This window comes from Oryzias latipes, chromosome 21 (genome assembly GCF_053564925.1).
Source record: "Oryzias latipes strain Hd-rR chromosome 21, Olatipes_Hd-rR_3.1".
NCBI lineage: Eukaryota > Metazoa > Chordata > Actinopteri > Beloniformes > Adrianichthyidae > Oryzias > Oryzias latipes.
The window spans coordinates 20,828,310-20,843,359 of NC_136257.1; the positions used below are offsets into that span (position 1 = coordinate 20,828,310).

The window sequence follows — 15,050 nt, forward strand, 5'->3', positions numbered from 1 at the left end:
TTGCTTCTGTGGCAACTACTCTCACCAATCAGGAGTGAGCTTTTTGGAAGTCCACACCCCTACCACATGAAAGCAGCCTTGGGAGAATCTGTCAATCAAATGTTTCGAACGTTTGACTTGAGACCATATACTTTTTTTTTTTAGGCTTATGAAAAAATTTTATGAAAAAAAAGAGGATTAGCAAGAACATGTTAAAATAAGGTAGCAGTTTAAGAATGATTCCTCTGACAAATAGAAAACATGAGTAATAGGTATTTATTTCTCAATAGAAGTCTATGGGATTTTGGCCTCCTGGAACCAGCACGTACTTGCTGTTTGGAACGCCAGGGGGGAGGAGTTACTCAGCCCAGCACTCATTTAGTCAATCCTGGCGACACCTAAAAAATCCATCCTCTCTGACCTACCGCAGCTCTTCAACCGTTTACACAATCAACCTGAATCTGCTGATTCTGATGCAAAGAAATGCAGCTCTGCGCTACACAGCTAGCTTACGTTGGTTGCATAAACACTTCACTGCTGTAACCCTTGTGCTATCCTAGGCACTTTACCATTTGGAGTTGGGTCATCTAGACCCACTAGACAGTGCGCTGAACTTTTTTTCTTCAATGATTTGTGATCTTCACTGGTGTCCATGGATTACATGAAATCTTTCCATCTTTGTCATGGTAGGAATAAGACGTCAAAGTAAGGGTGGGGTCATCTAAGATAGCACAAGGGTTAAGTGTTGCATATCAGCGCACGGCTGCTTTTCTCAGAATCCACAAACCAATTGAAGAGTTTTGGGAGTCAAAAGAATGTCAAAAGGATTAAAGTAAACTAGGATTCTTCAGTTTGCTCTGTTGTCGACAAATGACAGAACGCAGGGTGGCACAATGATATGTTTATTGAGAGGCTTTGGATAATAGAAAAAGGTCGTCGCTGCGGCTGGAATGTTACAACCATTGACAGAAATCATGGACATCAATTCCATTAGCTAAAACATCGACGGTGGCGATCAAACACTCGCTTCTCTCTTTTTTTTTTATTCCATCAGTCTTACCAGAGGAAAAACATATGGCAATGCACGGGACAAGACGGGAATCACAGCTTCTACGAGTTCTACATGAAAAAAATTTCACAGTCACGTTTTCATGAGGGAGATTTCTTTTGAGGCACAACTAAAGCAGTTAGATGTGTGTTTTGACAACAAGAGATGAAGAAGTAAAATATTGTACACTTTTGATGACTCCTCAGAGGTCCTGATAAACGGAATGCTTAGATCTAAAGGTAGTTGTTGAGTTCCCATCCATGTGAAGTAAAGCGATAAGTACATGGAGCGCATGCATTACAAGAAATATCCAGGATATTGGCGAAGTATCTGGGTTTTCCAACAACTCCCAACCGGAACGTACATCAATCCCATCACTTCATCTGCAGCCCCTGAGTGTGAAATCAGGCCAAACCAACACGTGAACCCAATAAAATTCCAATAAAAAGTTATGCATGTTCCAGGACAACAACAAAAATAAAACATTTTCCCCTCTAAATGCATCCCAGTAAAGACTTTGTTTATCTGGTTACCCCTATAAACATATATTAGCTCTACATATTTTCACATTTATGCACATTTGGGATTTTGCAGGACATGGGACTGGAACATTTAATATAAATGTAATCCCAGGTCATTCAAAAGAATGGCTATAGGAGCAGTTTCAGCCTGAACAAATGTCCACTGGTGTCCTTCTGCTGTACAGTAAACCACACAGACATCATCAGAGACAGTTAGTGGAGCTACTTTAGCTCATTTCTTTAGACTTGCAATCTAAAAGTTGAGTGTGTCGTTTAATACATGTGGATCGCTTCAGGTAGACACCCCTGCAACAAGAACATGCTCTCTTTGGGAACATGTGTTCAGGAGGAGACGACCTTCTCCAAATCTCAAAAAACCTCCTTCGTTCAGTCGGAACGCTGATCCATGAGTGTGGCTCAGCAGTAAGCTGGTGTTTTCACTTGTTTCAACATGAGCAAGCACGTTTGTCTGAGCAGACTTTCGTTGTTCTACCAGCAGCTCGAGAACCACACACTCCAACACGGAAGCACGCAGACCTTAATCCACTCTGCGCACCGTGACAACGCATAAACAACAAAACAAAAATTTGATAAAAACGTTTGAAACCTGCCTCTAGTGGTCTTTTAAGGGAACAGTAACATTTGGTTCTTGCTGGTATGAGTCACATTTGGGAATGGAAGGTGAGGTTCTCAATCCCCGCTTATACTTTCTATACTAACTGCAGCTCAGTTCAAGTTTTTTTCTGTAGTTTATCTTTTTAGGAACTAATCATGAGATAGTAGATGGCATAAAAGCTGTCTTTGTCTTTTTATACATTTCTTTTTTTGTTGCCAGAAGAAATATAATGTAAGATAAAGAACAACTCTAACATTAGCTCATATTTTAGGGACTTGGGGCCAAAACACTTCCTGCTTTGATTTTCACAGTCCAACATCATTCTAACGTTAACCAACAAATGCAGGGGGGGAAATGTCATACCTACAGGCTTTTAAATTAAGAGTCGGGTAGAATCTGCAGCCGTGTTTAGCCTCTGAGTTCAGGCTGTCACCTCATTTGAAGAGGAGGAGCAGAATCAATCTAACCTCAAGGTCTTTTGAAGGAGTTTCTGCAAGCTGCGCTCCCGATTCCAACGGGCCTCTGGCAAAGAACCCAGCGAGCGTCTTCCAACAAAACAAAGCACACTAAAAATATTTTCATTACACGGACAGAGAAATGTCAAACTCTTGACATGCAGGTAGCTTGGGCCTGGCATCTTTGCACACTTTCAGGCTGCTTCTGTTCTGAACGCCGCTCTGCCTACTAAATCAGCTACCACAGTGATAGTATTGCTTCAATAACAGCAAATTAATAAGGAGACTGGATGCTCAGTGGCAGTTTCCAATGCAGAAACTGCAATCATTTGTTGTTTAAAAACCTCAAACTTAAGACGGAGTTTTCCCACTTCACAGCAGAAATGCATTCATCACAGTGGAGATGGCGTTGCGGCGCGATCCTTTTCCCATAAGTGTGTGCGCGGAAATCCCCGTCATGGAGGGAGACGAGTTCCTTTCCTGTGTTTTTGTTTGCAGACTTTACTGAATGTACCCACTCTGAGTAAATCTGTTTGTCAGCTGCACACACACAGTTAGTTGAACACAACTGGGAAATCTCAATCCCACAATGCACTGGGAGCAGCGCCAGCAGCAGGACAGAGAATCCAATCAGTTTGCACGCAAGAAAAAAACCCAAAAGGCTTTGCCTCTTTTTGTCTCTCCCACGATGGCTCTGATGTCCGTCAGCATAAACAAAACTCAAATTTGAAGAATTCATTTTGATCTGCAAATAAAAGACAGCATTTCTCCCAAACAGAGGCAAAATTATTCAAAGATTAGGCCTTCAAATCAAGTCTTTTTCTGTTTCAAGGCAATGTCTTTAGCTGAGCGGCAGAAAGAGAAAACAGGATATATGGTTTTGAGCTATGATAAGTGCTATTAAACTCAGGCCTTTTTAGCTCTTCGTGGAGTAACTGCTGTCTGTAAAACAATGATCCAACAGGAACCACGTGAGAAAATGTGAGACTCAATAAATAAAGTGCTCTCAGTAAAAGAGGCAGGATGGCGAGGTGATTTAAGAATCACAGGATTGATGTGTTAGAACAAACTCTTTTCAGCACATTCCTTACAACAGCAAAGCTGTTTAGGTCAAATCCATGTCTCAATGCAAACGCAAGGATTATACTTATGCAATAGTTTGCATACTGACATATAAATAAATACAGAAATACCGATTTTTACAGTTAAACTGCTGCTAAAAGTCATTTCAATGTTTACTGAGGATTTTAAAAACAAGATTTAGCTCATTAGAATAAGTTATTCTAGGGTTGTGACACTAAGGCAAAATCACGCGGTTCTTGGTTTTTACCAAATTCACGCATTCGAAGTTTTTATAATTGCTATAATAAGAGGGAAAATATCAGGTGAAGACTGAATTTAAACTTAAACGGACTTTTAACTGAGAGGCTCAGCAATTTTGACAGAACATGTAGGTCTAAAACCACTAGAACTTGGTTATATGAGTGCATATTTCAGGCGTTCGTGGCCCTCAAGAAAAAAGCAAAAAAGAAACCAAAAGAAATGCCTTTCTGTAGCCCTTCTTTGGGATGTCTGGAGCAAAATACAGTGATCTTCCATCCCCCAAGCAACCAATCATTGTCCAGTAGTATACACTGACACGTGCCCAAAGGTGTGCTGACTGAATGAATGGTAAAAATAAGAAACGGGGGGGGGGGGGGGGGGGGGGGGAAGAGAACCGGCTGATGGTCTAAAGGGTCCTTTTGAGGTGATTTTAGTCAGCTTCAGTCCTACTGGTCACTTTGAAGTCCCAGCAACTGCATGCTGACTTCCCACAGATTCAGCTCAAGTCCAGGGTCAAAGGCTGGTGATGTCATCTCGCGGTGCCCATTGCTCCAGTAGCCACCTTTACAGTCCTGACTTAAGGCTGCTGACAGCACAGTCACTGCACCCTCTGCAGGAGTCTGCAAAGAGAAAACACACACATCCCACAACTGTATAAACGGAGTCTACACCAGATGAGTATGAAAACGCCAACAAAAAGAGCAAAAACTAACTCAAAAAAGGAAACATCTAAATAAGCTTGTGCAGAATGTGTAGAACTACTGAAAAAAGACAGAATTCGGACATGAAAAGGTGTTTGACATTGTTTCAATGTATCTGTAGCTTCTCTTTACAAGAAATTCTGCTGTTGCTCTCTTTTTTTGAGAAAACAAATAAATAAAGAAATGGGAATCACTTTCTTAAAGCATTAACAAAAGGAAAACACCAGAACACAGGTGTTTTAGCAGTTGCTGTTAAATTTCTGTTCACAAGATGAAGAAGTTCCTGCAAGAAATAACACAATTTTGAAAACCTTTCATGTTTTGGGTAGAATTGGGGTTTAAATTCATCGTGTGTGTGTATATGCATGAGGGTGGGTGTCTTTTTTTAATTTATTTAATGGATTTGTAAGGATTTTTAATGACTTTGATTGTGTAAAGCTTGGTGTCTTTAAAAGTAAATATAGCCCTTTTTAAATAAAGGTGAATTTTATTTAATTCAATTTGAACTGATCCAATCAGTAAATTTGTTTTTTAATTTAGTTTTTCCTAAATGATTTCTTCCCTACACTAGTGTTGCTTTTAAACTTGGTGATTGTGTTATTTAGATAAGTGTCTAAATTCCCATGTAGGTGTAACTGCATCAGATGAGAGGTCCTATAAAGCCACGAAAAAGCAGTTAACCTGTGAGAGAGTGTTTGCATGTTAATCCCGGAGCTTATGTGATTAATGTGTTTGCAAATTTGGGTCAGAACCATCCCAGAGGTGATGCTCACAGCCAAACGCCTGAAAATGTTCAACTTGTTCAAAATGTCACACAAGTTCCGAGCATATGCCCACGGTCACGCCTTGAAGGCACGCAATGATGGCTTATTTTAGTACAGTTTTGGAACATAGTGCAATGTGCAATAAAAAAAAGCAAAAGCAGCTTTTTTATAGCACATTGTGCTCTGCATCCTGATTGGCTGTAGACCACTGTCAATCAATCGCTGTAGTGCGTTTCCTGCACAGAATGTTTTCCAAAATCCTAAATCTAAAGCAAGGAGATTTTTGTTTTCATTCTATAATACTGGAATTACTTTTCTACGAAAGTTTGAACTTTCAGTGTTTCAACAAGAGAGAAAAGTGTGAAAATGTTCATGTCTGTCTGAGAAAAGTGGATAAAATGTGTAGTGAAGGGTTTTACTGACTTAAAACATCTTGAAATATTGTGAAAAATAAAAAAAATAGATACCTACTTCGTGGATTTATTAGTCTATAGCGGTTTAGTTTTATAACGTAACTCCCACGATAAACAAGGGACCACCGTATTTGCCAATTCTATCACTTCTTTAATGGGTTGAGTACCCCCCCCCCCAACCTTTTCCCATCCACAACCTCACATTCACTCTTCACTTTGAGTGGGAATTCTAGATTGGGTGGCAGTGGCTCAAGTAGTAGACCATGTCATCCAATGATCGAAGGGTCAGCAGTTCGATCCCCGCTCCCCCAAGTTAACTGTCATTGTGTCCTTGGGCAAGACATTTCACCCTCCCTGTCTCTAGTGTGGCTCCACTGGTGTGTGAATGCATAAAGTCCCGATGGTGATCAGAGGGGCCGTAGGCGCGTACTGGCAGCCACGCCTCTGTCAGTCTGCCCCAGGGCAGCTGTGGCTACATCAGCAGTTTACCATCACCAAGTATGAATGAGGAGGGAATGAATAATGGAGATACACTGTAAGCGCTTTGAGCGTCTGGAAAATCCGATCCATTATTATTATTATTATTTACTTGAGTAAAATATCAATATGATAATCCAATTAATAAAAGAGCAAGAAGAACCTTACATCATGACATAATAACCATACATTATTCAATGGTTATTCATTTTGAAATAAGAATAATGCAGAAAACGGTTTTAGAAATTACAAATCTATCAAATCATAACAAAAACATGTTATATTAACATCTGGTTCACCCGAGATAGTGGGAAAATGCTTTTTTATGTCTCAGACAGAATTGTAATCTGATACATTGTCATACAAAGCTGGATCGTATGGATGGGTTAGTAGAGGCTAAATGAATGATGTATAAATGCAGTGTTGTTGATGGCTTTGGTTTTACTTCCTAGCATTACAAAGCCCTGAGTTTAGAACCTTCTGAGAAATACTGAGCAAAAACAAAAGAAAAATCTAATCGCAAAAGGTTTCTAAAACCCAAATTCCAATGTTAAAGAAACAATAACATCAGCCTGATGAAACGTCTGAAAATGTCTACATGTGCTTTACCTAAATGTAAAGGACAACTGTAGCTTTACATATAATTATGGTATGGCCTTGAAAAAAAAACTAAGAAGGTGATGCAAATACTTGATTTAAGTGCTTGATACATACAACAGCACTTTGTTTGTGGCACTGAGTTTAGTAGTTAAAAAATGAAATAAAAAATAACAGCAAAGTTGATGTTTAATGAAAAATGATGTCTGGTTTAATCAACATTCTGCATCAGTTGTGTTGTTCCGCTACACTAAAAGGAATTGGAAGCTATTAGCTACCGGTAATCTATTGTGTGCTAAATGTTAAGAAGTGCTTTACCCTAAAAAAAAGGCGAGCAATGACCCGCTGTGCCATGCGGAGGGGCGTCCACAGGTGGCAGTAGAGAGCAGTGTTCACCATGCCTGGATCCACAGCACACGAGTTCACACGGAAACCACCGCGCTGCATCTCCTGGTGCAGGTGAGAACTGAATGACACCTGGGCCAATTTACTCTGACAATAAGCAGCATGGGCAGAATAATGGTAACTGGAAAAGAAAGAGAAAACATACATATACCTTTACAGAACTTTGCTTTGTTTGGTCCATTTAAATCAAGATTAGTTCCACCAATGGCTATTAGCAAGGGGGGGGGGGGGGGGGGGGGTCTTCTCTGTTGGACTGTCAATGTAGTTGGGGAATGCCACACATTTCCATTTAACATCTAGTTAAGAGAAACCCCTCCGATAGAATCCCCCATAACCTTCTAATGCCTTTTATGAACTCTGTCCACTATAACACATTACCATGCTCAAGCCTAATGATGTGACAGGCCAGTTCTCAGCATGCATAGATCTTGCTGTCATTGTGATTACTGAGGAAGAATTATCATAGGATTTCAGTTTGATCTTTCTGACAAATGGCCATCAGGGGGCCATACTTACTCCTTGACCAGGAATCCTCAAATGTATGTTGACAGTTAATAGACGCAAGTCATAACCCGCTGATCTGGGAATCAACCACAAAATGAAGACACTAAGATTGCTAATAACTCTGGACAGCAGTGCTGAGAGCTGAAATAAAACAGAGCCCACTAAAACCAACAGTTGTTTCAAAGCAATAAAACTAAAATGGAGACATTAAGATGTGTATTAGTAATGCCAAAAAGAACAGCAAATCCACTGAAAATGTAAATAAAAGTCTTGTGTTAATGTAACCAGAGGAAATGTTCTTAGAATAGTACTTTTGTGGAAAACTGCTTGAAAAAAAACTCTTCTTGATCTGGATCAGAGTGTGCACACGATACCTGCTATTGATGTCATTTAGTCTGATCTCCCCAATGCTGTGTGCTGATGATGAAACGTTAACCACACGGGCGGCGTCACCGTGCTCCCCAGAGCTCTTCAACAAATCCAGAAGTAGCCAGGTTAGAAGGAAGTGGCCTAAGTAGTTCACGCCAAAGTGCAGCTCGTGTCCATCGCCAGTGCGCCCCTCAGGAACCAGCATGACACCCGCTTCATTAACAAACACACAGGATTAAATAAGATGATTAAGCATCTCAAGTCACAGTTTTATATGTACAATGCTATGGCTTAAATTCCCACTCCAAAGACAATCACAATTTGAGTGTTTTTGACATGTTCTTGTGGCATTTTTCTGATGATGGACATATTTCATTTCTCAGTATTTCTTTATTCTAAATTTGCGAATCAGGAGGAGACAAAAAAAAACAGTAGTTTGGAAGAGAGATAATTTGTTATCTCGAAAACACGATGAGCGGGAGCTGTAAGCTAGCGAGAGAGTGTGTAAACTGAGAACTCTCAGGAACGGGGAGGGGAAGGGGGGCGGAATTGTTTTGCGCCAACAGTCTCGCCCACAACTCAGGCAAAGTTCAGAAGAACTACTGCCACTCTGCAGAAACTATGTTCTACAAAACAACTGGTTTTTGATTTGGGCTAAAAATTTGATTAAATCGTAATTAAAATAATCATAATTAAAAGACTAATGGGAACGCTTTTAAAATCGATCAAAAGATGATTGGAGTGGGACTTTAAGAAGGAGAACGGAGAAAATGCTGACCTAATCAGCTGATTAAAATACCAGTAACTGAAATCAAACAAAGGGTGTAAAGTGATGTAATTAAACTGTATTTTATGAAGGAGGAAATAAGCTGCCAAAAGTCAAAAACTAAAAAATTGCAAATTACATAAAGGTTAATCGTCTCACTGATTGAAATTAATGCAGTGAGAAAGCAAAGGTGGTCATCTGTGTATGACAGAGGATCAGCACAATTAACTTTTTTTTTAATTTCCTTCTTAGCTTCCTGTTTTTCTTCAGCTAGCAAATAACCACCAGCTTTAACTATTTGGTCTGCTTTCTGGCTTTTTGTAACCAACTCTATAACCGCTTTCAGTCATTCTTCGTGTGTTGGAAACCAAATTGTGTTTGTCTACTTCAATGACAGCATCGAACACATTTCTTTTTCACAAATGAGTTTTAATTTTTATGTTTTTTTTCAAATCTACCTTTACAAAAAGTGTTTCCTGATAAGAATAAATTAATAAAAGGGTGCAACTTTTTTAAATAACCTGTTTTTAGTGCACAAAATAAGTCAGACGGCAGGTATGTGTGCTGCACTAACATCAAGGTTTTGAGCATCAAGCTTCAGCCATAACCACTTCAAACAGCCAATCAGGATGAAAGTGAGGCACTAGATTGAGTGCGAGACCCTATGGCATCTACCCATCCTCTTCTGCAGCCTTATATAGGATGAGGGATTCTATGTAAAAATAAATAAAAAAAACAACAACTACAATTCCAGATGATTCAGAGAAGTCACCCAAATAGATGTAAAAAGTCATTTGTGCGTCTCTTAGGAAGAAGTAATATATCTTCTGCTACAGCTGAAGTCAATACTCACATCTAATGGTGCTTAAAATACTTAGAGATCCTTTCAGAGGTTTGAATAATAATGAGATGATTTGAATATTTAGGAAAGCCTTTTTGAACTTATTTTAATCTTAAAAGTCCCAAAATGAATAAATATTACAAACCTAAATTTTAACTTATTGTAGTTTTTATTAATCTTTTAAAGGAGTTCAAACATTTGAGGCTAACATGACATTAAGCTGGAATATTTGAAACCATGTGTGAAAATAGCCAAAAAAGGGCTGCTAGAATAAACTCAAAACACAAAAAAGTTGTCTTTTTGCATGATTGTATGTGCAGAGGTTTTTACAGGCTCTGGAGCTGAATTTATTACATAAAGTTCTTTAAAAAACAGCAAAATTTGGAAGCAGCTGCCTGACAGAAACTAAATTCAACTTAAACTAAACATATCAGCTCTTTACATGCATATATAGAATAAATGGCTTTGGGAAGTTAATTTTTTTTCCATTTACTTACCATTATTAACTAAAATATTAAGTGGCAGATTCCTCTCCTTGAAGCTCTGAGCAAATTGATGAATTGACAGCACAGAGGCTAGGTCCAGCTTTCTGAACTCCACTGCGAAAACACACACAGAGATGCACACCAGTCAGATCACCATACAATTACTCAGCGGTAAGACATCAAAGAGGGTTTTTTTTTTTTTAAATCCACGCTTCCACAATGAAACAGGCATATTCTGGGACGACAATGCCAGGCTTTATCGGGGCTCAAATAGTGAAAGTGAAATAGTGAAAGTGGTTCAGGGAGCTTGAGACTTCATTTTCACACATGGCTTGGCCACCACGGAGTCCGGACATCAACCCCATTGAGGGTCTTTGGGACGAAAGAGATTTACGCAGCAACCCGACTGAATATTCATCACCAACAAAATGCAAGATCTTACCAAAAAGGGAAAAAAATGACTGCAATTTAAAAGGAATATGAATGTTGTAACACATTATGAGTTTATAGAGGCACAATCCTTTTGTAAATTTTTGCTTTTGTTATGGGGAACAAAGAAAACATGCACTGGACCTGAAACGCAATGAAGGCACATTAGTTATTATCAAAATAAAAGTGTTTTTTAATGCTTGAATTATTTGGTAGTTAATAAAAAGTATATAGCAATCTCCTGACAATTTTCACAATACTACATGTATATTTTTGTTATGCAAAGAAAAAACACAAATTTTTATCCTTAATGACACTTAACTGCCAGTAAAAATCACACTATAAATCTTACAATTAGACAGAATTGTGAAAAGAAATGAAACTGAAAACAAAGTGAACTAAGGAAACCCTGCGGTCTAACAAGCATGGTATTACACTGCACAAAAGCTTGGGATTAGTCACTTGGTTGGACCTTTTTATTAGCCCTGACACATTACAGGTCTTAATCCGTCTCTCTACATATGTGGTGAAAATGGATACGAGGCCAGGCAGAGAAAATGCTAATCGTCGTTTCTTATTAGTCCCTGAAGTACTTTTAAAATTGCTTGCAAATCATTACTGCGTTTTTGTTTGTTTGAATTTTGAATGAGCTTCTGCTAGTAAAGTACATCATTACAAACAGACAATGACTTGTTAAAGAGGGGAAATTAGAGGTTGAGTGTATATGTGTGTGTGTGTGTGTGCGTGCGTGTGTGTGTGTGTTTTCGACTTTAAAGAAAGGGAGAGGACTGAGATGGAGCAGGGGAAAAGAGTTAATAGAAATGAAAAAGAAAAGAAAAAAAGCTGTGAAGATAGATGAAAGTGTGGCTGTCCCTGATGAAGGTCTGATAGCGGTCTTATCTCCATGCCCTGCCACTCACCTCCTGCTGACTTGTGTGTATGAGAGACACAGAAACGGAAAGAGGGGGGCAGTAGGAGGCTCTGAAGAAAAAAAGAACCAGACAGAGCAAATGTGTGCATCAAAATAGCTGCAAGCACATATTTGCCTCTGTTTGTTTTGTGTGTTTGTGTGTGTGCACCGAAAACACACTTCTGCGTTATATAAAAAAAAACCCATGTCTGTGTGTAGACTTAGACGGCAGAAATAGCCCTCTGGGAGAGAGGGGGTCTTCAATCAGACAGACTTTAGCCTGTTTCAATTTTGTTTATTTATATCACAGGGGAAAAAAATCATTTTTTGAAATGATTTTGAAATTAATGTAACATTAGTATCATTTGGACATGAAGAAAAAACCCAAACTTGTCCTTCAAAAGTCATACGATTTTTAGAAGATTTTGCTTAAATTTTTATTTTAAGAGGGAAGAACAATTAGGACAAGTTTCTTTATTGTCTAGCCAAAGCCAAAATCCTGATACAGATTATTTAACATTTATAGATTTCTGTAAATCAATACCTAATTTTAAAAAACCTGGCCATAACACCACTGCAAATTCCATTTTACCACACAACACATCTATAGTGATGATGTAACTTTGTGTGATTAAGTCCCTTATTCTTGTATTTCCTTGACTTTCGGCTTTATATTTGTCCTGTTTAAGGTTCATTGAGTTCTATGAGTCAAACGTCCCTTTTTGAGTCTGTGTTCTTTTTATTTTAAAGTTACTTTAGATAAAAACTATCAAGCAAATAACTGCATTTAAATGTAAAAACAGTACACAGGATTTAGATCATTCAAGGGCAACATCGTCATGAAGGCCACATTTTCTGTTTCCTCCATCACTCATCACCTCTTAGAAGACCTGTTCCCTTCAAAGTCATTTATTTGAAACCGATAGAATACTAAAAGATATTTGCTTTCAGCTAACTGCAAACCATTACACTGAAACCCTATAAATGTTAACTTTGGGCAGAGTTCCAGTGTTAAATACTCCACAAGTGCTTGATCCAGCTGATGTAGCAGAAAGTAAGCTGGCAAGAGCTCCGATCAGCTGTGGCCTGCATTCTTAATAGGAACATATCAACACATATCAACACACAAGCATAAAACACAGAAATGAAATTAAGTTTCACTACACTTACTGGTATATCTAGGTAACCTGTGTCAGATGATAAATGAAGGTATTATCATCAGGTACAAAGAAAAAACACAAGGTTTAACTATTCTATCCTTTGTGTTTGCAGTTAGAAACGCTAGATAAAATCCTGACAAGGCTTACCAAAAGGATCAGATCAGTTCACGAAGTCTGAGAGGAAGTATAATGTGTTAACCAGGCAAACACAAACAGGTTGCTGTTCTTTACACCAGATTGCAGGCCTGTGGTTTCAGGCACAATGTGTTGCTTTCAAGAGCATCCTGACTAAAGTTTCTGGACAGACCTCACTGCCAGTGGCAAAAACATAGAAATACCTAATGTTGGTGTGTGTTTGTGTGTGTGTGCTTGTACACAATCTGAAATGCCCTAACTTCATTGAGTTGTACCCAGTTGCAGTCTCGAGTTATTATCATATTCCACCACAGGATCCTCATAGGATTCAGGGTTTATTTTAGGACAGTAGCTCTGTTGTTTTGTTCTTCGTTTGCTTCGGATCTAATCAAATGTAAAAAAAGTTATGGGTAATAAAAAGCATGGTGCTTCTTTTTTAAATCAAATTCGTTGAGTGTAGATGTCTAAATGAGTCATGTTTCACATGAAAGAGTGTTACTCCTCTGTCAGGGCTGTCAATCCTTTACAATATGAAAAACTCTGCTTTTTACAGAGAAAGATTTTCAACATATCATTATGTCCCTTTATAAGACATCTATAGACACACACACATATTGCATTGGGGTTTTGAACGCATTTGACTAGCTTAATTTGAGAAAGACAAGGCATCATCACCTCTTGAAATTGGCCTCCTGTCTGATCCAGCTGCACCTCTCTGCAGCATTGGTCATGCAAAAAGCTTAAAGGAAACCATTATGCAATTGTTTGTCAATGCAACATAGTTTACAGAGCAAATGAGTACTTCCAAAAATGCACAGTCTGGTTTGGTATTCATGAGACCAGGTTACTTATGAGCGCAAACTGTTACTGTAATTTATCTGCAGGTAAACACTCCCAGTATTCTATTAGGGCTCATGCAAATCCATTTTTAGAATGAACTAAGTATATTTGTAGTGTACTGACAGAAGCCTTAGTCAAATGCACCCATGTGGGTCAACCCCCATACCCGGGTTATCAGGGTCGTAAACAGGAGGGGCTATATCTTAAAGGGAAGTGCATGTGTGTCTTGCAGTTCTCTCAAGGGGCGTCATAAATTGGAATGTACCATTGTCATGCGCGTAGTAAGTGTATAGTGATGTGTTTGCAAGGCAAATAAACGTTGCTCTTGCTTATAGCGTACAGGTGATGCTGTTGCACAGTGCCCTTACACCACACTCTAATTGTTTATAAGGTGGGCGTACTGGCTTCTGGCTATGATGTGTCTGCGTCACACCTAGAGCACACACCATGAGTTACCCCTCATGATGTTTAGGTGTTCGCCTATCGCCAACAGCTTGAACAGCCATTGAAAAATACGTGCATAAACACTTTCGCTCTACAGGCTAACTGAGAGATCTACAACCTTGAAATTTTGTGCTGGCCACCTGCATGTCCCGTACAGGATTGCCTGTCGCCCGTATGTACCCATAAGGGCATTTGTGAATGAGGCATTACAGACAACTATTCAAGACGAGTGGCTTACAAATGAGTAGGGATGACACAATTCTTGGTTTACAACAGAACTATAGGTTACATCATTGAAACGAATCATGGGGGAAAAGTGTATCGTTGCATGTATACTGCATATCAGTATGTTTATGTTGAATGTGTCAAACAATTATCCTCAATTTAAGAAAGATTTATCATTTATTGTTTTATTAAATTACACCAGGCTAAGTATAAACCACCTGAAATTGCTTGCCTATTAGCAAGTTTAAAAAAAGCCTTTGCCTGAATTTGTTTTTTTTTTCTTTTGGTTTTGCAATACAGAAATCATATGTTGAACCAAAACAAAAGCGTGGTACAAAAATTGAGGTTTTGAACAAAATTGTGAAGACAGTTTCTTGTTGCATCTCTACAACATTTTTAATTCAAATGTATTATAGGGATCATTTCTAGAAGAAGTCATAAGCCAGGCTTTGATGTCAGCCATTGAAAACCATCTCTTTAACCTACATGTCTATTAAAAGGCCGTTTCCCCTTTCTCTTAACAAACATCACACACACACACACACACACACACACACACACACACACATTCTTGCACATATTACATAGTGAGGTCCAGGGAAATCGCCAGAGAAGTGAGGACCAGCCTTTCTGGTTCACTTAC

The 15,050-nt window shown here is 38.8% G+C and overlaps 1 protein-coding gene across 1 annotated transcript in view; it reads right to left on the reverse strand.

The window, feature by feature from the left end:
* Positions 1–865: 865 nt before the first annotated feature.
* LOC105356811 (polyprenol dehydrogenase) overlaps positions 866–15,050 on the reverse strand; it is a 48,954-nt gene continuing 34,769 nt past the window's right edge. The window contains exons 4-7 of the mRNA XM_023950583.2: positions 10,277–10,378; positions 8,178–8,385; positions 7,213–7,420; positions 866–4,562 (exon numbers count right to left, since the gene is read on the reverse strand). Coding sequence (XP_023806351.1) covers positions 4,389–4,562; positions 7,213–7,420; positions 8,178–8,385; positions 10,277–10,378 — 692 coding nt within the window. The 3' untranslated portion in view covers positions 866–4,388. The remainder of the gene's footprint in view (positions 4,563–7,212; positions 7,421–8,177; positions 8,386–10,276; positions 10,379–15,050) is intronic.